Source organism: Oculina patagonica, chromosome 13 (assembly GCF_052425735.1).
Source record: "Oculina patagonica isolate OP01 chromosome 13, crgOcupat, whole genome shotgun sequence".
Classification (NCBI taxonomy): Eukaryota; Metazoa; Cnidaria; class Anthozoa; order Scleractinia; family Oculinidae; genus Oculina; species Oculina patagonica.
In genome coordinates this window covers 5,016,520-5,039,227 of record NC_135770.1, presented here as the reverse complement: position 1 = coordinate 5,039,227, position 22,708 = coordinate 5,016,520, and the positions used below count along the sequence as shown (strand labels likewise).

Genomic DNA, 22,708 nt, shown 5'->3' with positions numbered 1-22,708 from the left:
TATTTGCAAAAGATGTGCCAAAAAAGTTAATTACTCTTACCACTCCATGTAAATCTGCACGAACAATCTCTCTATGGTGCTCGCTACCTAGGACTGGACAATCACCAAGAGTGCATTCCAGCATGACAAGCCTAGTAAGAAAAAGCACGCAAAAAACCTTTAAACAATTTTAAAATTTCTGACCCAAAAACCAATACCCCATATTCCAGATCCGACCCGACCAAAACTTTTGACCCGACCCAGAGGGTCTGAATATGGTTTAGTGCTTCGCGTTATTTGCCCACAATCTCAAGAGTTTAATGTTACATTGGCAATTTTATTTAATGTTTACTGTTTCCGGAGAGAAAACTGTTGTTTGGAGGGTTTTTGGTGAAAAACTCATAGTCTTAATTTTAGCACTGTTAATTATCATCTGCTCTTCGAAAAACGGTAAAAAATCACCCATGAACGTAGAGAAAATTTTCGGATTTCTCCTCGGAAATCTTCGGTAGACTTCAAACATCTTCGTTACTGAGTCTCCGGATATCTTTGGTAGTCTTCGGAAATCCTCCGAAATGATCAGAAATCGTCGGAAAATGGCCGAAAACTTCTTGATATACAAAATAATATTGGCCTTTTTGGAGCTTTTTTTTTCTTTCTGGATAAAATTTACTGATACGGTGAATTTTTTACTGTTAGTATTAAAATGCCTCAAATTTACTGTTTCATGTTACAGAAGCCAAAAAATAAAGTGTTAAAAAAGGCAAAAATAAAGTTACCAAAAAGACCTCTTAGCATGGCAACAGTTTAAGTACAGCCAACAAAAACCTGCCAAAAATTAAGGGCTCAAGCTGACCCCGCGAGAGAAAAATGGATTTGAAGTTGTCTATATTTCAGTTAAAACGGACGTTTTGCGCCAGTTCAAAACAAAATGGCGCGCGTTTTAAACATTTTTACGAGGTTTGACTTTAATTTTCTCGAGAATGCTTTAGAATTTAATTGCGGGGTCACTAAGACAACTGAATCTCGATAAGATCTTCTAAATAGTGTACAAAATGTTACCGTGCTATGAGTAGATTTTTAGTACTTAGTTTTCGTACTCATTGCTCGAACTTTCAGCGGAATCCGTCTTAAGTGCTATCGAGGACCCTCTACCCAAGAACTGCTTCGGTTTGTAAAAACGGTCAAGAAGGGTTTCAAATTCGCGATGTTATTTAAATCATAATTGTCAAGAGATAAATGGATAAATAGAAAGATAGTTACTTCCAAGAACTATACCCATTTTAAAGAAAAATGATCAAAATCAATAAAGGATCCTTCGATTTTTTGTCAAAATTTATACCCTATTTAAGACCCAAACGACTCGAAAACCATACCCTTTGGTCTCAAACATACTTATTTATCTTACATGCAGGAGTTCTCTCTCCCCGTCATCGGTTATTTTTCATGCAGCCATTAGTCTCTGCATTATAATGGAACTCAACTCACTTAAAGAATGCAGGTATCTTGTTCCATGCTTCAGTGCTCCAGGTCACATTAGCTGTTCTTTTGTTGACGGAGGTTTGGTTGCCATGAATATCAATGTGAATGTAATCCGATTTTTCCGGTATTGAAATAGAGCGACCTAACGAGAACACATTTAAATGTTCTTTGATTTATACCATGCCATAGAAAATACAGCCAATCAGAATACAGGAAAGCCGTTGTATATTCGACGGTATTCAACCCAACCTTCCCATCGTGCGCTGCGATCTTATTCTCGATGAAATTTAGTGAGCGTATTTTCTATGGCATGGTATAAAATAGTTAAACAACACTTTCTCGTGGTATACTATGGAATATCCCACTAAAATGTCACTTGTATTTTCTCCGTATACACACTCGCCTAAAGGCTCGTGTGTATACCGAGAAAATACAAGTGACTCGTGGGATATTCCATAGTATACCACTGATACCACTAGAAAGCGTTGCATAACTAGTATTTATACTTCTATTAAGGGGATAATTCATTCTGCTTTAAAGACATTCATCTCTGTAAAGGCTCAATCGAGCCGAAAGTGGCTCATATGTGCCTATCCAGGTTTCCTTTGCATGAGGTGACCAACAACAAAAACAACAACAACAACAACAACAACAACAACAACAGTAAGCTGTATTTTATGCCAGAGTCTACAAAACGTATTTACCAAAGTATTAAAGCAACTTCACATGGATAGAACATACATACATACATTTAATTGCGCTCCCTGAAAAGGGCTTTTCAGCAGCAATGTTAAAACTACACTCTGAGAAGTAATTAGTTGGGACACATCAAATGGTGTTTAATGTTTTGCTGAATGATAGCACAATCATGCAGGCTCTTTCTTCCTTTCAGTGTTGCTTTAAAAATATTTTTATCGTGTTAACAACCCATTTGGACATTTTTTGACCATTAAGGGAGAGGGGGTGAAGTGGGAGTACTGTCTCAACATTTACGTCGCAAAACGTACCTCATCGCAGGTAACTCCTCCCTCCCATCCAGTCCCTCCCTCAACATTTTGTAGAGTACAAAACGAGTGAGTAATACCCGATTCCCTCTATAGCGCTTGCTTGCAGGGAATCACGGTAGTTGTATTCATCAATTCAACGATGCCTGACATTGCTGAGATTGCTGAGTCTCGTGCATGATTTGATGAATACAACTACCGTGATTCCCTGCAGGCGCGCGGTATAGAGGGAATCGGCTATTGCTGTCTGATTTTGATCGATCATAAAGTTGGTCGGATAGCTACTAAGGGGTGAGGGATATCGGGTGTTTCAAGTTTTTTTATAACAATGCGTGCAAAAGGAAAGTGAAAGATCTAACGTGCTTCTGTTGGCTTGCTACTTACGTTCACAGCCACAAAACCCATGGATGCATTCTGCAAAGAAATTAAGTTCAAAAGCTGAATTAAAGTTAGTTTAAACTTATCATTTATAAATTTAAAAATCACCTTTTAATAAATAGGATATCACGTATTGCTAGATAATGCGTGATAAAAGGAAAATCTTAAAGCCAAATGACCAGGCCAAACCCCACTGCTACCTACTAATGAAATTGAAAGTTGTTTATTGCCAGCTCCTGATATTGCTTTTCAACACTTTCTTGTTGGTTCGGGGAATGGTTATGAAGCCCGGTAAACTTTAAAGGAGCAAAAAAAAGATAAAAATACAAAAAAAAAAAATAATAAAAAGCCAAGATTTTTCGCAATCTACTTTTTGTACTCATCCACTATGCACGAAACACACAATTACGTAGCCGAAACGTTTCTATTGGTTTCCAATAATTGTGTTACCCATTTTCAAAAGTCTTAGTCTTAGTTGCTCAGTCAGAATTAAACACACTATTGTGTTTTGTGTAAAAAGGGCGAATAAAAACATAGAATAAAGGACTTTGTCAAGCTTCCATCTTAACTCCGCAATCAAGTTAGTCTGCAAGGCGTGATACGGCAGTTGTCGATACTTCATTGGCAGAGGAATTTGACGCAAGCTCAAGTTGCAACGATACGATACTTTTACCGGAATGACGTGACAAGGATCTCGTCCCTGGAGCCCGAGTTACCCTTATCCAGACAATTAAAATAAATCAATCATGTGCAATTCCCTGGTGTACCTTGATTTAACGTGCACCCCTGGTGTACCTTGATTTAACGTGGGAGGCGCGGTGGACTGATGGTTAGCGCACTCGACTCCGAGTCGAACGGCTCGGGTTCGAGGCCTGGCCGGGGGGCTGCGTTGTGTTCTTGGGCAAGACACTTTACTCTCACAGTGCCTCTCTCCACCCAGGTGTATAAATGGGTACCGGCGAATTTACTGCTGGGGGGTAACCCTGCGATGGACTAGCATCCCATCCAGGGGGAGTAGCAATACTCCTAGTCGCTTAATGCTACGGAAACCGGGATAAGCTCCGGCGGTATGGGCGTCATGGCTCGGAGACAGACTTTACCTTACCTTGATTTAACAAAATGGGTAATAAACAAAATGGGTAAAAAAGCAAACTTTTGCCAACTGCTGGCATGTTTGCTTTCCGAGGCATTTGAACCTGTTCAGCTTAGCTATTACTGAGAAATACATCGGAAAATGGCACATACGTGGAATGTAGAAAGATGCCGAAGTTGTGAACTTTCCGACTGCAGCATAATCGGAATACAACTGCAAAACAAGAGAGAATAATAAATGTTTGCTTGCATGTACAGGACACATAAACAATGAATGAACGAATGAACAGGGGCGGCTCCAATAAGTTTTGATTGGGGAGGGGGGGGGGCGGTCCAAATTTTGATTAAGAAAACACTGTTAAAACGTACATTTCTGAGGCAAATTACTTCTTCTCCCTTCCCCACCAGTCGCGATTGCACGTTATAATCTCCTGACCCTTTATCGTGCACATGAATTCTACTCGAATTCTACTTAGCCACAGCGCATTCAAACCTCTCGCTTGGAAACGATATATCGAAGAGATTTTCTCTCTCTGGGACACGAACAGAGAGGTTCTATTTTAGCGGAGCTCCCGCGGCGCCGAAGGCGCGCGAGCGAAGCATCCACAGGCAGGCAAATGGTATCCTATCGAACCGAGAAATTTTGGGAGTCGCGTACGTACGTACGTACGTACACCCGTACGCACGGATTAGACCTGGGGACGAGGTTGCCCGCCCGTGGCTTAAGAAAAGTAAGGAAATTACAAACAGCAAATAAAGCTCGCAAGGCAAGACAAAATGTACACCAGGGGTAAAATTACACAGCGATACTACACAGCAAAATATCTGAGAGGTTTATTATCCAACTGCTCTATTTTGTTAGTCTTTATTCATGTGTGAGTGTAATATCGAAGCCTTTACACCAAAAAATGGTTCTTGTTTGATCGCTACACGGTTAAATTCAATTTATTGGTCTCTGGCCGCATTTTTCGTAACCGTAAAACGAGCAATTGAAGTTATCGTCTATCGACTGGATGATGTGGACGTTTCAGTTTGATCTAAACGGACTTATGTTATGAAAACGCGGGAAAATTTGTTGCGCGGTGTTCACTGTGTAGGCTGAATGAAACCGAGAGTATAAAAAAGAGCGACAGAGAATCCGGAACTTTATTACCGTAATATTTCTCGCACGATGTCCTCAAAAGTCACCAATATTCCGTGAAATTATAGATAACGAAAGTGGTGTTCGATGAGACCCGGAATAACTGCGAAAGATATTCCTTGTGCACGTCCAGATGGCTTGTTTAGTCTGTTTTTTTGCGCGGACGAATCTTTGGTCGTCAACATCAAGAATACAATAACTTTAGCAATCATGATGATTGTGTAAAAACGAAGCTAAACACTGCATGGATCAAGTCCGCTGAAGAAAGATACTGGAACCCGATGCAAGGTAACAACCTGTACTGAATTGCTGAGCCTGATTTTATCACAGAAAATTTCATGATGTTTATAAACTTAAGCTTACTTTCTGAGCCCATTTTCGATAGATTCTGTGTCGGAAAAGTTTAGATCTTTCCGTAACTTAAGCTTATACTTTGCCCCTTTCAGTCGCTTTAACTGTGATGTGTAGTACATTTAAGCTTACGCTTACATGTCACTTCTTTTTTTTGTTCCCCTGAGTTGGTTTTATTTACTATGAATTTACCGATTATCTATTGCCGTAAGTTGATTTTCTTTGGCCGTCAATAAAGTCGAATTCTAATCCTTTGCCGTGAGAGTTTATTTCTTATTGCTGTGAGTTTATTCCGACTTTTAGCCTTAAATTTTCTCCGGGGAAGAAATTCATACAGTATATATAAGTGATATTGCCATATTGGCATATACTGGGCTCGGTAAATTTGCGCAAAACATTTCCGTGTATATGCGGTTTTGGTAAAACGCACGGACCTTATACTTGGAGAAATGACTTATTTATTAATCTCCTATAATATCCCGTTTTTCGATTTGCTTTTTTTTTTTGCGTGACAATGAAAACGATCTATAGATTGGGCAGTCAACAGCAAACTTACCTCTACATCATAACGACATCCAAAATAAAACCCCTCGTCTGGGATTCTATCAGCGTAACTAGTAGCCTTAGGATGCGTGTGGGAAAACGAAACGTTCCAAGTTAATATATAGATGCAAATGATTGATAGTTCTACTCTTAATGTACACATTTAACGCGGTGTCCTGAAATTTTGTAGTTAGTCGTAAACATAGGCGTACGGGCACCTTCGGACCTTAGGGGGGGGGGGGGGGGGGGGGAAGAGGGGTACGGAGACCTTATTGCCCCCCAAAAAGTGAAATTCGTTGACAGCCGATTGAAGAGGCACATAAATTGACAACAAAAAGTGCGTTGAAATAGTTGTGTACAAGACTTACTTGCTTAAATAAAACGTTTATTCTTTAATTCATTTCGTGGTGTTGCCCGAAGATGTTAATGCGCTGTATTCTTTTTCCTCGGAAATATTTTATTTATTTTTTTTTTTTTTTTTTCCTTTTTTTTTTTTCAAAAAATTTTTTTTTTTTTTTTTCCGTTTTTAAAAAAAATTTTTAACCTAAACTTAAAAAGGCGCGCAGGCAAAAAACCCCGACAAAAAAAGTTGCGGGCCTCTCTTGGGCCCGCAATTAATTCTAGTTCAGCAAAAGGTATTTTTGGGGTAGCCAATTTATATCGTTTCCCCCTCCCCCCCTTTAAAAGTTATAGAAAAGCATGTGAAACACTAACGGGTTAATGGGCTATTACATTTCACTGAGAGTTTTGAGGCATTAGCTTCATGCATAAATATGCAACAGTTTTGTTTGAACGTCTTACTTAGGATCGACCACCCGCAGATCGCTCGAGCTATACTTTGCAAAAGTCTAACTTCTGGTCGCCCGCGCCAATTTCCCAATCACTTAGAAATGATTAGACTGAATTAAACATAAGCTTGGTTCTGATGTGATCGCCCCAATCGTTTCTATCGCATCGATCGTTTGCAAATACTGAGACGATCGTAGGCGATCGAAGCGATTGGAAGCGATCAGGGGTTCCGATATGATCGTCCCGATCGCCTGGTATGAGTAAAGACCTCGAAAAACAATCATTTTAGCCCTTGATCCAACACAATGGCAGCCTTCGAAGGAAGAGCAAAACTCGTGGCCTCATATCTTCTCAGTTTTTGCAGTTTTATGGCGAAGAAGGGATAGAGAAGCTAGAAGGATAGAACACGGGCGATCCAAGCGATCGTGATCGCCCCAATCGCTGCAGACGTTAGCAATCGTCTGTGAAATTTTCTCATATAATAGTCCCGATCGCAAGATAACTTTTTGAAGTGATCGAGGCGATAAAAATGATCAGGGCGATTATATGAGAACCAGCCTTTAGGTATCACGCAGGATTTGTGAGAAAAATCGAAACATGATTAATTTGCGAAAGGAGACGAAAGCAGATAAATGGGAAAATTAGACTTTTGAATTACAAAGTTCGGTCAATTTCAATACTTTTTCTTTTGAGGTAATTATTTTTGTACCTAATGTTTAGATTTGTCGGTCCATTTTCTATTTTTTCTTTAGACTTGTTGCCCGTATATTCCTAGCATTTTGCCCGAAAAAATGGTTAAAATTTCCGACACTGCCCCCTTCTCCTCCCCCCCCCCCCCCCCACCGGCCTCGTACGCCTGAGGTCGTAAAGTACATATCAACGATTGTTTATCTAGTCATAGTAGCAAATAATAGAACAAACAAAAAAAAAATACTAGACTATAGTCACGTAGCATTTCGATTCTTTCATTCGTTTGAAAAATTAACTGTTTTTCGGCCGGCTAGTTCGTTTACTACTATCACAATATACTCTGGTGTGGGGGTCGACTAGTAGGGTGTATGTACACTTTTTAGAACATGTTTTTTTCTTATTTTGTTCGTACCGGGGGTTGAGGATATGTGTATGAAATGTAATCAGTTCGACCAAATACAAAACAAGCTTGATTCGGCTGATCGACAGACAATTGGACATCGAGGACAATTTCTCCTTCCTCCAGGTTGGCGTGTAGGTCTGCGGGGAGATATGAAAAAATAACATTACATGACGTGACTAGGCATGGCGTGACGTGACGTGACGAGACATGGCTTTGTCATGACGTGACATAGTGTGACAATGCGTGTCTTTCCGTGACATGACGTGACATGAGGTGGTTTGACGTGACGTGAAAGTGATATATACTAGTTATGCAACGCTTTCGAGTGGTATACTATGGAATATCCCACGAGTCACTTGTATTTTCTCGGTATACACACGAGCCTTTAGGCGAGTGTGTATACCAAGAAAATACAAGTGACAAGTGGGATATTCCATAGTATACCACGAGAAAGTGTTGTATAACTATTTTATACCATGCCATAGAAAATACGCTTACTAAATTTCGTCGAGAATACAATCGCAGCGCACGATAAGAAGGTTGGGTTGAATACCGTCGAATATACAACGGCTTTCCTGTATTCTGATTGGCTGTATTTTCTATGGCATGGTATAAAACGTGAGATGATGTGGTGTTAGCGAACGCAAAGTACTTAAGAGGGGTTTGCTCTACGGACCGACTAAGGGTATGCAAGATAGCAAAGACCGATTTTCCCAAACTTTGCCAGAATAAAGGCCTCGGTAAACTAGTTCTAAAAATATAAGTTTCGGGTCGTTAAGAATTTTTTTGATTTTTTAGTAGAATTTTTAATATTTTGCCGGTGGAGGCACGCTAAATCAACGCCGAAATAGCTACTTTTGTGAAAGCTGTTGTTCATATATTAAAAGCGTCCTAGAAAAAAATTACCAAGGAACTTAAAACCTTTCATTTCCTCTGCCTATAAGTGGTGTTCAAATAATGTGGAACAAAAATCTGGAATTTTTAACGGAATTTTTAAGTTTATATATTTTGACAGTCGTAGCAACAGCCGAATTTTGCCTTAATTCACGGGTCAAAAAATCACTCTGGTACACGACTTTACCCTTCAAGACTATACGCCGTAGAAAGAGAAATTTCCCATCTACAGTTTCCACGAAAAAAAATTGGGATAAACGAAACGACGAATTTTGAGAGCGTTTTGAAAATAGGTCACTCGAGTCATATGAGTGACCTTTTGACCTTCCGTGTCAATAACAACAACTAACGAAAGGTCTTCGAATGTTACGTTTCTTCGTTAAAATACGTGTAATTTCCACTTTATTGCATGCTTTTAAATGAAAGGGAACCATGTTTTTTGTGGTGGAATTGCGTATTTGCTATGTTGGCGAATTTGTTCGAAACTTTCGCGAGAGAAATGCGAGCTTATCTTCTGCTTTGAGCGGTTCCGGTACGTTGATTACCAAATTATACATTCGAATCTGCTTTCAACGAGAATGTGGCATCTACAACGAAGTAAAAGCCAAATCACTGAGCAATAAAGAAAATTTCTTACCTTTATGACTTTTCCTAGTCCAGAAACCACATTATTCGTACCAAAATACGGAGCGAAATGCCTCTTCATGTCTTCTTGTCGCACGCGATCATGTTTCAATGTAACGTCCATGTTAACGATTAACTTGGCAAAACCGCATAATTCAACAGGAAGTACAGTTCACTGAGGCTTTCTTGGTAGTGCAGCAGCGCATTTCCCCGATCTTACTTTGACATCTCAAATACTCGACGCTGTCAGCTGAGTTCTGAGATGTGATGTGAATGTGCAAAGCTAGACTGGATAACTCCAATTCATCCCGGAAGTGGCGCGGCCACCAAGCAAATTTTCAACTACCGATTAAACTTGCTGTCACTCCAGTGCAGTTTATTTTGAGAGAAACGACTGTGCCGGCTTTTGCTTATGGCCGTGTGTGAATATGGACAGATTGCAGGGGGAGAATGTGGTCCTAGTGTGGACAATCCGGCAAATTCGAATAGTGTCGTCATTTCTAAATGTACCAAAGATATACAAGGGCATCTACGTGCGTACGACGTTCGAGACGCTTCTTTAGACTCGGAGCCAAAGCTATTACTAGCACGAGCAGGTATGTTGGAGTTGTACGGATGTGTTAGTAACTAATAATTACCCGCTTAGTTTTATTCTCGAGCACCCAAGACATGTATGATTCTCGTGAATCTGACTTAAATTTAAAACAAAAAAGTGAATACGAAGCAGGTGAAGGCACATTAATAATTAATAATTACCAATTAGCATAACATTTTTACTGATCTTTACTTTTATGTAAGATAAAGTAAGGTCTGCATACAAAAATAGTGGACCATAAATTACACCCGGAGCTTATCTTGGTTCCCGTGGCATGGGTAGCCTAGGATGGTAGTCCAACAGAGGGTTATCCCCATCATTAACTCGCCGGTACCCAAGGTAGAGAGAGGTACTGTGAGAGTAAAGTGTCCTGCCCAAGAACACAACAGTGACCCCGGTAAGGGCTCGAACTTGGAGCGCTCGGTTCGGAGCTACTAACCGTTGGGTCACCGCACCTGGCAGGTGCATAGCGACTTTAAAACGTGGAATTGAAGCGTGACGAATGCGTGACAAATGCGTGACGAAAGTGGACTATGTTTCTAGTACCCAGTTTCCTTTTGGCTTAGCTCACAAAAGAAGAAAAATAGCTTACTTATACTGTAGTGAAAGGATACAACATATGAATGTAGTGATGTGTCATTAATTGTAAAAATAACTTTTAACATTTATCAAGAGAATAACTATCAATCCTTTATCGAAACATATCAACGAAAGAAAAAAAGCCAATAAAAGATTTCATAAAAAAAGTGTCATATACACTTTAAGCTTAGGGTATAAAATTATGCGGGATTTAGTTTATTTTAATACTTAACCATGACATTCCTTTTTTATAGTTCCTGACATTCTGAAGAGTTGCCGATTTGACTGCAAGTTCTCTCCTGGTGGCTTCGTCCGCGCTTCCCAAGAAAATTCAAAGAAGCCATGCCTTGATGAAACGTTTGAAGAACAAGAAAACAACAGTGATGCTGTGGAAGATTTCAGCGTTCTGTTTTCCTGCCCAAATGAGGGTTGTGTAAAGGTTTATCAGAGGTATTCAAGTCTGGAGAAGCATATGTCCTTTGGCAAATGCAAGATGTTGCCAGAAAAAGAGACATTACTTGACAAAGCAAAGAAGTCATACCACATACTCCTTCAAGAAGATGTCAGTTCCGCAAAAGCACTAGAAACGCACTAGGCTCTGAGTAGAGATTAAGACACCTGTCAAATTGTCATCTGTTATCACTTGAATTGTATAGCTTGTTCACTAAGGGTAGTTTGTAAAGGGGTTTAGCTTTAAGTAGAGAGTAAGACACCTGTCAAATTGTCATCTACTATCACTTAAATTATAGCTTGTTCGCGAAAGGGTAGAAGGGGTGTGGCTCTAAGTAGAGAGAAAGGCACCTGTCAAATTGTCATCTGCTTTCACTTGAATTGTTACAGCTTGTTCGCTAAGGGTAGTTTGTAAAGGGGTGTGGCTCTTAGTTGAGTGTAAGACACCTGCAAATTGTCATCTGCTATCACATGAATTGTATAGCTTGTTAGCTTTTGTTCGCCAAAGGGTAGTTTGTAAAGGGGTGTGGCTTTTAGTAGAGAGTAAGACACCGGCAAAACGTCATCTGCTATCACTTGAATTGTATAGCTTGTTCGCCAAAGGGGAGTTTGTAAAGGGCGTGGCTCTAAGTAGAGAGGAAGACACCTGTCAAATTGTCATTTTTTGTCATTGAACTGTATAGGTTGTTGGCTAAGGGGGTTGTAAAGGGGGTGTGGCTCTTAGTAGGGAGTAAGACACATGTCATATTGTCATCTGAATACAATTGGCTAGCTTTTTGGAGAAGTAGCTGGTTGGTTTAAGGAAATTGTAAAGGGTAGTGCCTGTAAGTAGAGGCTTAGACATTTGCCACATCTGTTTTCCACTTGAATTGTACAGCTTGGTGACCATGTGGTATAAACCAAACAATAAAGATATTTCATTGTGGATTAATAGTAAATGCACGTACAACGTATGACGGTATGTTTTATACCGCAGTTTCTTAGAGCCGAATAATGTCGCATGGACGATGGAATTTGCCTGTAAAGTTTAACATAATTTCAATAAGAACGTCAAAAAAATAAATATACTAAAGACACATATATCTATACATTCGCTTACAAACTATATTTTCACTTACCATTTAATGAAGTCGATTAATGAAGCAACTTTTACTGTGCTCAAAATGCTCACGAATTTTTTGCTTTTGTGTATAATATATTTTTTAAATTGATTAGCAACCTTTACGTACAGCTGGGTAGCCTGTGGCTTTACTTTACAAATCGTTAACATTCCTAAAAGACAAGCAAAAGACCACTTCTGTTGACCGAGAGCGTCGAGAATTTAAGATGCCTAATTCAAGTAACACCGGGAAAAGGCAAGTTACTTTGTGGCCGCGCCACTTCCGGGGTGAATTGGAGTTATCCAGTCTAGCTTTGCACATTCACATCACATCTCAGAACTCAGCTGACAGCGTCGAGTATTTGAGATGTCAAAGTAAGATCGGGGAAATGCGCTGCTGCACTACCAAGAAAGCCTCAGTGAACTGTACTTCCTGTTGAAATTATGCGGTTTTGCCAAGTTAATCGTTAACATGGACGTTACATTGAAACATGATCGCGTGCGACAAGAAGACATGAAGAGGCATTTCGCTCCGTATTTTGGTACGAATAATGTGGTTTCTGGACTAGGAAAAGTCATAAAGGTAAGAAATATTTCTTTATTGCTCAGTGATTTGGCATTTACTTCGTTGTAGATGCCACATTCTCGTTGAAAGCAGATTCGAATGTATAATTTGGTAATCAACGTACCGGAACCGCTCAAAGCAGAAGATAAGCTCGCATTTCAAAACTCTCGCGAAAGTTTCGAACAAATTCGCCAACATAGCAAATACGCAATTCCACCACAAAAACATGGTTTCCATTTATTTAAAAGCATGCAACAAAGTGAAAATTACAAGTCTTTTAACGAAGAAACGTAACATTTGAAAACCTTCCGTTAGTTTTTTTTTTTTTTTTGTATTTTGTTTGTTTATTTTTTACTACTAAAATAAGCAAAAAAAAAAGTAAGCAAAAAAAGAAATAAGTTATTTACGGAAAAAAAAAGGTTACAAATTTTGAGTTTAAAATAAATTTAAATAGCTAATTTAAATTACAAAGTGACAGGTTACAAAATAACAGGGTTTACAAAGGCCAACAACTTAGGTATATTACAGCAGTCTGATAGTAATTTGCAGGATAATTTAAAAAATATGACAACAACTTATCAAGAGAGATAAGTGGGAGTAGAGGTTCCCACTTTTCATAATGAAAACCAACTTTATTATTTTCTCTCGCAATAGAACGTTCTATATAATAAGTATTCTTAATTTTTTCTGTTAAAAGCAGAATAGATAATGCAGTTTTGTTTAGTTTACAACGATACAGAAAGATTTGCTTTCCAGATAATGAATTTGTCAAGTTATTGTGAGTTTTTACTCTTGGTTTCCGAAAAAATATTTTTATTGTAGAGGTCTGCTCATTCATTTTTCTCCGAAATGAGCATACTTCACTCCAAAAAACTTGAACTCTCGGGCAGAGGAAAAGAAAATGTCTATTTTCTTATCTTTTCGCATAGAGGAGTTCAATTTTCTTAAATTAAAAGCATGTCATTTGTATTGATTCTATTAATATCTTATACTGAAATTCCCGCAGTTTTGTGCTTAGTGTTGCTCTTATAGGTGTTAGATAAATTTTGTTCCATTCTAATTGAACTCTTCGGTGTTAAAGAACTGCTACAAATTGGTCTTGGAGAGGTCTTACGTTGATTGGAAGGATTCAAGTATCAAATCCTTTCCATACCGAAAATCCTTTATCGTGTAGCTTTGGTCTCGTGTAAAAAATCTGATTTTGTCAAAAAAATAATGAGTTACTTTATTCTTTTATTTGGAAGGGTAAAGACAAAGTAAAGCGGGCAGCCTTGATAAACTCCATTGAGGAAGGAGGTTTGACATGCAGATATTATCTTATTCACGAGAGAATATTGTATCAAAAATTTGACAACTACCCAGCAAGCTGGAAATTTTTTCTTAATTTCTATTTGAAGAACGTTGGGGGCAAGTTTTTGTTTCACTGTAACTTTGATTATAGAAAATTACAGTTGCTGTTCCAGAGTTTTATAAAGAATGTATCCAAACCTGGTCCTCATTAAACGAAAACAATCCAGTACAACAAAGGATGTTGCGAATAGATCCTCTAGAATAATAGGTTTATTTGCATTGGCAAAATCAGTATAAACCGAAGGATAAGTAGTGTGGGTCTAAACAAATTGGCGACCTTTACGACGATGCAGGGTTGCTAGTTTTCAACACGGAGCCTCTGAGATCTATTCTATCCCCCAGCGACATGTATTTACTGATTAGTATGCTGGACGCCATGCCTCTGGTATGGCGGAACCTGTTAAATGGTAGTAAATCATCTATAGCGCATCTCACCTCTCCCTTCGAGCCTAATTCTTTTAATATAATTTACGAAAGTAATATAATCCCACTTGAAAACGTTCAATCGAAATCGCTTTATAATAAATTCGTCTCAAAATTTGCACAAAACCTACTGCTAGGAAGAAATATGAAGAAAGCTTTAACACCTTCCGTTATTGTTGTTATTGATACGGAGGTCAAAAGTCACTCATATGACTCGAATGACCTATTTTTAAAACGCTTTCAAAATTCGTCGTTTCGTTTATCAATTTTTTCGTGGAAACTGTAGTGGAAATTTCTCTTTCTACGGCGTATAGTCTTGAAGGGTAAAGTCGTACAAGTGATTTGTGACCCGTGAATTTAGGCAAAATCGGCTGTTGCTACGACTGTCAAAATTATAAATTAAAAATTCCGTTAAAAATTCCAGTTTTTGTTCCACATATTTGACACACTTATATTAGAGGAAATGAAAGGTTTTGAGTTCCTGGTATTATTTTCTAGGACGCTTTTAATATATGAACAACAGCTTCCAAAAATCGCTATTTCGGCGGCCGCACGCAATAAATACAAAAAAAAAAAATTTTAACGACTGAAACTTTTTTTAAATATTACAGGCCTTTATTCTGGCAAAGTTGATCGGTCTTTGCTATCTTGCATACCCTTAGTCGGTCCGTAGAGCAAACCCCTCTTAAGCACTACAAAAATTATCACAATCTAAGTTAGAGTAGTTTTCTGATCGTAAAATCAAAATTATGACATCTAGCAAATTATAACTAGTGGCGATTGATTTTGATTTCGCCTCGGTTTCTGATTGGTTGACAAAACAACATGTTTACTCTTATCGGTTAGAACACGTTTACAGGTTAGCCTGCGCAGAAGGGACGAAGACTCGAGGTACGAGAATGCCAGCATCCCAAAACACGCTTCTTATTTAACCCCGACAACCTGTATCATGGTTTTATTATATTTTTTCTACATACCGTGAGGAAAATCCCAGGACAGCGTTGTCGAAAGGCTGGGTCTTTCATACTGGACCGGAGTCACGGTGAAGTTCAGGCGAACATTGAACACTGGACACGGGAAAAACCTGCTCTCATTGAAAGCGTGTTGTGATCGGTCACAAGAACCTGTCGAGAATTACAAACATGACAATAAATGATTTGGAACGAAATTAAATGTTAAATTGTAGGATTGGACGGAAGAGCTTGTTTTATAATTTGTCCTGTTTAGAATGGAATTTGTAATGACCAATTTCCTCCATGAGAGAAGCCTCCAGGAAATCATTTCCAGTGAAACCTCTTTTACCGGGGATCTGGTTTTTGTCCTTAATAACGAGAGTCCGCAATAGCGGGGTGTCCACAAGGCGAGAGTTGACTGTAGTTGTATTCGGCGTTGCAAGTCTCGCGCATGTTTTGCTGAATACAACTACCACGATTCCCTCGCGTCCGGCATAGAGGGTACTGGCCATTAATTGTCGGCAGCAATTTGCAATCTTCCAGTATTATCTTTGTGCAAGGGTTCGACAAAGGGAATAAAATAACTTGATAATGATATCAGTGGCGGATCCAGACCTCCAGCTAAGAAGGGGGACCGCTTGACCATGAGTGTTGAATTCTGCGAAAATAATTCCGGTACTTCAAAGAAAATGCGCTATTTCCGAAAATATAAGGGCCCCTCCCCTGGATCTGCCACTGGATATCTACTCAACCTCGTTCCCAGGGCTTTTCCCTTGGTGATTTGGGAACGAGGTTGGATATCTACTGCGATGCGCGCCTTAAATATTTTTATTTTACTTTAAAGATTTTAATAATAAAAATTGCTACTTTTTCGCCATTAATTTTGCTTCTTCAGTCTACAAAACACACAAATCTAGTAAGCTGGGATTTTCTTTCACTCTGGCCAGCAGTAATGCCAATAGGTCTGTATTTTTATTTTGTAACAATCGAGCGCCAAAAAACATCTATAATTTTAAACATAGTTAGTACTAACTATGTTCTAAAGAGAAAGAAATACCGCAGCGCGATTTTTTTCTGAAAATTAATCGATCATCACAAAAATACAGCCAAATGCTCACTCGAAGCTCAATATCTTCCATGACATTGGTCAAATCGCTACAAAATTTTCGCCACCGTAATCTCCGATAATTCCTTTGTCCTTTCGTTGTTCCTCGCGTTCCGTACCGATTTTTCTACACTTCAGGAGAGCACTCGGAACCCGAGGAAGAACGAAAGGATAAAGGAATTACCAAAGAAAACGGCGGTGGAAATTCTGTAGCGATTTGACCAGTTTATGGAAGATGTTTTAAAAGCTTCGAGTGAGCTGCAGTCGATAATAGTTTCCAGCCTTAGGAATATTTAATAGAGTACATGTGTTAGAAATTTTTGCAAAGCAATAACTCGTCAAAATCACTTCAAATTGGTCCGAGGAGCTGGCAGACAACAAATAACACGACAAAGCACCAGTGAAAGTCTTCATAATACATTAAAATATATACCTCAGAAAATAAAATTGTTTCATTTTCATACAAACCCTTATAAATTAAATCTTTTAGCACTGCGGTTCTTTTTGGTAGGTTGCGGTACCTGTGGTCTCACTAGATTAATGTATTTCAAGCTGGTTCAGAAACTCACTGTTTGTTGTATACAGAGGACTTGATGATGAGAAGTTTGAAGTGCCCTGCAGTGTGACCACTGCTAACCGGAACGAGAAGTTCGTCTTGGTGACAAAGTCTTCAGGGATGGTAAAAGTGGCGTTTGTCGTCTGCGAGATGATCAAAGTTGACAATAAATGACCAAGTTAGCTTCTACGTGCTCTAAATTAAAATATGCTGCGCGCGCGGTGTAAACAAGTCCAGTGGACTAAATAACCCGACAATAGCTTCAAAAGGCAAGAGCTTAAAATTGGTTGTAGGCCAGCTGAGGTATTTTTCAGGTATTTTTTCTGCAATGGACCAGTTCTGGATGCTTCTTTAACGGAACGCACTGACGAAAGATTTGGTTCTTCCAACTTTAGTTTATAATTAGATTGCAGGTCCCAGGAGTGACAAAAAGGCATTCTAAGTTTTCTCGTAGCAGACAAATACCGCTTCTTTTTCTAGCACCTATACACAGGTCCCATGCAGCAAAAATTTGAGGGGGGGGGGGGGGGGGGTTAAACGCGAACACGTAAGCGTGAGCCAGCTAAGGGGATCGGGTGGCATGAAACGGATAAGCCATAAAGATAACTAGCTTACCACGTGATATTTCTGTATATGTGGTAGCATAATAAATGGGTCACTGATGTTCTCGTGGCGGGTGACTTCCAGAACATAAACAACAGATGAAGCATTGTAGTTGGTTTCATTGTAGCTACTCCAGTCCAGCGTGAAGGTGAAGTATGAAGACGACAGCAAAATGGGTGCATCTGGAGTTGGCGGCAATGTAGTGATGTTGTTGGCTAGAAAAATGTAAAGAAGTAGCAAAAAGTTCAGACGAAAAAGTTGAATATTGTTCAGTTTGATGGAGGTTAGCCATGTCTGCTTCTGCCAAAAACGCGAAAATTTACAAAGTCGTCTCCAAAGTTGAGAGCTCGAGTGTATTGAACATTCTGTTTTAAAATACATCCTGCGCATGCGTGACCAGATGAACAAATTCGACGTGTCTTGTTCTGTTTGTAACGGCATTTTTTGTAACGACAAATATTTATTTTAATAGTCACTCGCATGCGTGAATGACCATAAAAGTATCTCAGTAGTTAATCTATCTGTACCAGTACGCACAAGTTTTTTGTACTCATTTTATTCCGGAAGCAATATTTTTTGAAAAAATACAGAAACAAATTCTGTTCTTTATGACATATTCTAAATGTAAACACTCGAGAAAGTGTAGGAAAACTGGAAAGTACCTAACGCGTACAGGCATATAAGCTTTTATGTGAATTCTCGCAAAAATGTGTCGCGTTTGCTTCCAGCCGCAACACGCGCCATTTTTGAAGTCACAACTAGAAAATCATGATTTTAGACATAAAATATTTTTCCTTCAGATAAAGTTACGAAGAAATTCAAATCAGTGTCGCTGCTACCAGTTTATTGTCAGTAAAAGTGAACGCTTTACGAGGAGATCACATGCTGACATTCAGTCCATTTGTCTTTATATATAGAACATTTTATCCGTTCAATTTCGTCATTTTCTTGTAATCCCAATAACCACACTTTTACGGAATGTGGTAATATAAACGCTGGCTGTACCGCCTTCATAGTTTGCCTTCCTCGTAAGAAATAAAGAATTTCCCGGTGAGACTACAGTCTTTTTAATAGAAATAATAATAATAATAATAATAATAATAATAATAATAATAATAATAATAATAATAATAATAATAATACTAATTTATTTCTCGCGCATTACATTAAAAAATCTCAATGCTCTTACAAGAAATATATTTATATAAGGAAACAATAACGAAACAATATTAAGGGAAGTAGATAAGATATTTAAATTACAATAAGATAAAATAGTAAATTCATTAAAATACTAAAATTCATTATTAAATACTAAAATTCTTAAAAAATTACTAAAATTCATTATAAAATTCTAAAGTTATTAAAAAATACTAAAGGTCATTATTGAATTAAAAACGTTTTAAGCTTAATTTTAAAAGTGTCAACCGATGGGGCACTCCTCACATCAAGTGGGAGACTGTACCACAGTGCTGGTGCGCTTGATGAAAATGCGCGTCCCCCCGTAAGTCTTGGTCTTATCACACTGGTTTGTGCAGTCGCAGGTGATCATGGTTGGAACGAAGACACCTTATAGGTTGATGAATATTTATAAGTTCCGCAAAGTAACTAGGTGCTAAACAATTTAAAATTTTATAAGTAAAAAGCAAAATCTTCAAAATAAAACGCTTGCGCACGGGCAGTCAGTGCAGTTTGCGGAGGATAGGCGTGATGTGCTCCACTCTCCTTGTTTTGTAGAAAAAACATTTCAGTACACACTGACCTGAAGACGTATTGAGTAACTGTAGACAAGTTTTATTACAAAGATGATTATCTGGGATCTGAAAAATAATAATACAAAAATAAATAGAGGAAGACAAAGAGCTCTTCACACCTGCTATGAGCACCCGGGGGGGGGGGGGTACTCGAAAAAGTTTTGTACGGGGAGGCTCTGCCCGGAGATTCAACTCCTTACCCTTTTATATATCATTTTAAAAGAAAAGGTACCCCTTTTGTATACCTTTTATTGCAAAAAGGTACCCCTTTTATATATCTTGTCATTTTTATGTAGCGCTTAATAAATTAAGACGATACAGCCAAAAGTTGCGTGTATAGGCCATTATAGGGAGTAACCCCCCCCCCCCCCGGGTATGAGCATAAGCACAAGGTAACCGTACGAAGGCGCGGTGTTTTACGCTTAAAGGTTTCATATGGACGGCCAGATCGTTTCTATCGTATCGATTGTTTGCAAATACTGAGACGATCGTAGGCGATCGAAGCGATTGGAAGCAATCGGGTGTTCATGATCGTCCTGATCGCCTGGTATGAGCGAAGGACCTACGAAAAACAATCATTTTAGTCCTAGATCCAACACAGTGGCAGCCTTCAATGAAAAAGCAAAACCCGTGGCCTTCTATTTTCTTAATTATTGCAGTTTTTCGAAGAAGTAGGGAAAGAGAAGCCAGAAGGATAGAACACAGGCGATCGAAGCGATCTTGATCGCCCCCTGCATAAGCTCCCCTGCAACATATTGGAAAATTGAAAGTTGAAACTAAAACGTTTTTAACCACTTCGTAAACAGCTCCCCAAAACTTGCTACTGACTTGTACAGATTCTATAGGAATCAAAAATCGCATTTACATGCAGTTCAGTTTTGCATTGTTTTACAAGATCTGCAACGACGAAGTCTTCGAAGCCAAGCATGACTCTGCTAATTTTTATTGTAGTATGCACAGTTACAATATCATATCATTAACGACTTGAAATGTTCACTAAGTAAAAATCGCGGCATGAGGGTTCGATGGGTTCCATTTGCCGGGCTTTTAAGCGTTAAATTTAAGACGTGAAATGTCAGTTGTCTTAGTTTTTAACGAGTTAAGAGTCCTAAAATGTCCAGATGCCGAGATTTCAATGCATTTGCTCATTCAGGCATCGTTAACATAAACATACAACTATTAATTCAATTTCGCGACAGTCGCATACCTTAGACACACAGCTCTCGAAGCATTTCGTTGATCTTTCACAAGATCCGCATCCAAGACCGGCGACGAACAGTAAAATGAAGCAGATTATGACTCCCATGACTTTCCCGTTTGAAAAACGAGAAAGTTTAATCGAGAAAAAACACGGTACCTCAGTGGAGAGCTTTAGTCTCGCGGCTAAGTTCTGTTTCATTGATTTTCAGTAATTTCCTGGTTTCGTAAGCTTCTGCCACTCAAACACTCCCCCCTCCGAAAAAGTAAAGAACTGCGAAAACCCTGAGGCATAAAATGCGGCCAATCGGAATGAGGAATTTGCGCAAAAGGCGGGGTGATTTGTGTGCGATGCCATTTGTAATAGTTCAGGGCCATGTTCATGAACCTTTTTAGTTTCATGAACATGTTTTTCCGTTTGGTCCTGATCATGAGTTCTTTAATAAGTGTTAACTCTGACTTTTCCAAAGACTTTCGCTACATCTATTATAACTGGTAGTGATGTAGGTAGTTCATGTAGCCTACGAGTAGCCGTTCCCCCCTCCCTCACCCCACCCTTGGGGTTACGAATACACAAAGGCTATCGTTCAGTGCAGTACAATATCAATATCAGTGCATTGTCATAGAAACATTGTCATCATGACACAGGGACATTAATACGGAGTTTAAGCAGGGCAATGCGACGACAACGGCGGCTGTAAATGAACGAGAACGTCGCCAAACAAATTGATCGGTGACAGTACTAGTGGTTTTGCATTTACAATCAACGAGGCCTTTCAAGGGGTTTCTCTTAGCCGGTTTGGCACAAGAAAACGAAGGGCTCTGGGGACATAGGATTTTTTAATTAATTCGAATTTTTTTGATTGGTTGTTTGGAACAAAAAATTCCTAAACGGAGGTCGAAAACGTAACGACTGTCTCGTACACTCTTTTGAAACGTCATGACTGCATACATGAAGACCGTCTCTACATTTTTTTGATATTGTGAGCTATGTCGTCTGTCCGCTGCAAGACCGGCATTGCAAAATAAGCAACTCTTGTTTTATCTGGAGAACGTTCGCGTGCAACGCGCACGGCTTTCTAAAATGTCTTTTTTACAAATTCAGCTAAAAAATTTCCTAAATCGCTAGAAGGTTAAGTAGACATGAGTAGAATTAGAATATTCTACTTCGGGGACTTCATCCTTTTAATTGACGGTCTCTCGGTTCGTTTTCAAAATTTTCCGCATTTAAAGATATCATATTGCGTTTTTTTAATGCAGGCAATCCGAATAATTCCTAGTACAGTCGACTCCCTCTATAACGGACAACTTCGGGACCGCAATTTGATGTCCGTAATATAGGATGAACAAAGTAGCGAGAGTTATTTTCAGTTATTCTTAGTCGCCTCGATTGCAACTCCTGACCGTAATAGCGAGGTGTCCGCAAGGCGAGAGTTGACTGTATTCTACACCAACCATTCTTATTCTACAACTCTGGGTAAAAAACGCGCCCTTAAATTTTGATAACATTCCCGCGTTGCGATCGATCTTACCCTAACTGCATTCGTGCTCGAGAAAGGGTTTTGATAAAAGGTTTCCCGCGGTGCTGTTTGATTGAAGGCTAAATACAGTGTACGTCTGGGCTATTGCTACCCATCACAGTCGCTGATGTGTAAATTACTTAACGTATCAGTATACCTCAATTTCACTCAAAAATGCGAATTCTCTTTTTCGGATTCCGACTAGTTGTCAGCATCAAATTTAATTGTAGGTTTCACTGCAAAACAGGTCGCGTGCCTGTTTAACAGCTGCTAAAATACCACCACACAACAATCTGAGGTTGTAGGGTTGCTGTAAAATACTTCTTTTTGTTTTATCGGTGGGGAATAAACACAGTAACTATACACCAACAAATTGAAGTTGAAGGATTCAATACATACTAGTTATGCAACGCTTTCGAGTGGTATACTATGGAATATCCCACGAGTCACTTGTATTTTCTCGGTATACACACGAGCCTTTAGGCGAGTGTGTATACGAAGAAAATACAAGCGACAAGTGGGATATTCCAAGTATACCACGAGAAAGTGTTGTGTAACTATTTTATACCATGCTATAGAAAATACGCTTACT

At 39.0% G+C, this 22,708-nt stretch overlaps 1 protein-coding gene across 2 annotated transcripts in view; it reads right to left on the bottom strand.

Moving 5' to 3' along the window:
• LOC144636804 (uncharacterized) overlaps window positions 1-20,770 on the bottom strand; it is a 28,586-nt gene extending 7,816 nt beyond the window's left edge. Inside the window, exons 1-11 of one of the 2 annotated variants that reach the window (XM_078496003.1) lie at window positions 20,607-20,770; window positions 19,408-19,465; window positions 17,661-17,863; window positions 17,059-17,188; window positions 15,409-15,555; window positions 7,862-7,989; window positions 5,984-6,049; window positions 4,089-4,149; window positions 2,850-2,879; window positions 1,468-1,603; window positions 41-131 (exon numbers count right to left, since the gene is read on the bottom strand). In XM_078496003.1, coding sequence (XP_078352129.1) covers window positions 41-131; window positions 1,468-1,603; window positions 2,850-2,879; window positions 4,089-4,149; window positions 5,984-6,049; window positions 7,862-7,989; window positions 15,409-15,555; window positions 17,059-17,188; window positions 17,661-17,863; window positions 19,408-19,465; window positions 20,607-20,705 — 1,149 coding nt within the window. In that variant the 5' untranslated portion in view covers window positions 20,706-20,770. Of the gene's footprint in view, window positions 1-40; window positions 132-1,467; window positions 1,604-2,849; window positions 2,880-4,088; window positions 4,150-5,983; window positions 6,050-7,861; window positions 7,990-15,408; window positions 15,556-17,058; window positions 17,189-17,660; window positions 18,073-19,407; window positions 19,466-20,606 lie in introns of those variants that run through there. The other variant, XM_078496002.1, reaches the window with a different exon arrangement.
• Between the last annotated feature and the right edge of the window lie 1,938 nt (window positions 20,771-22,708).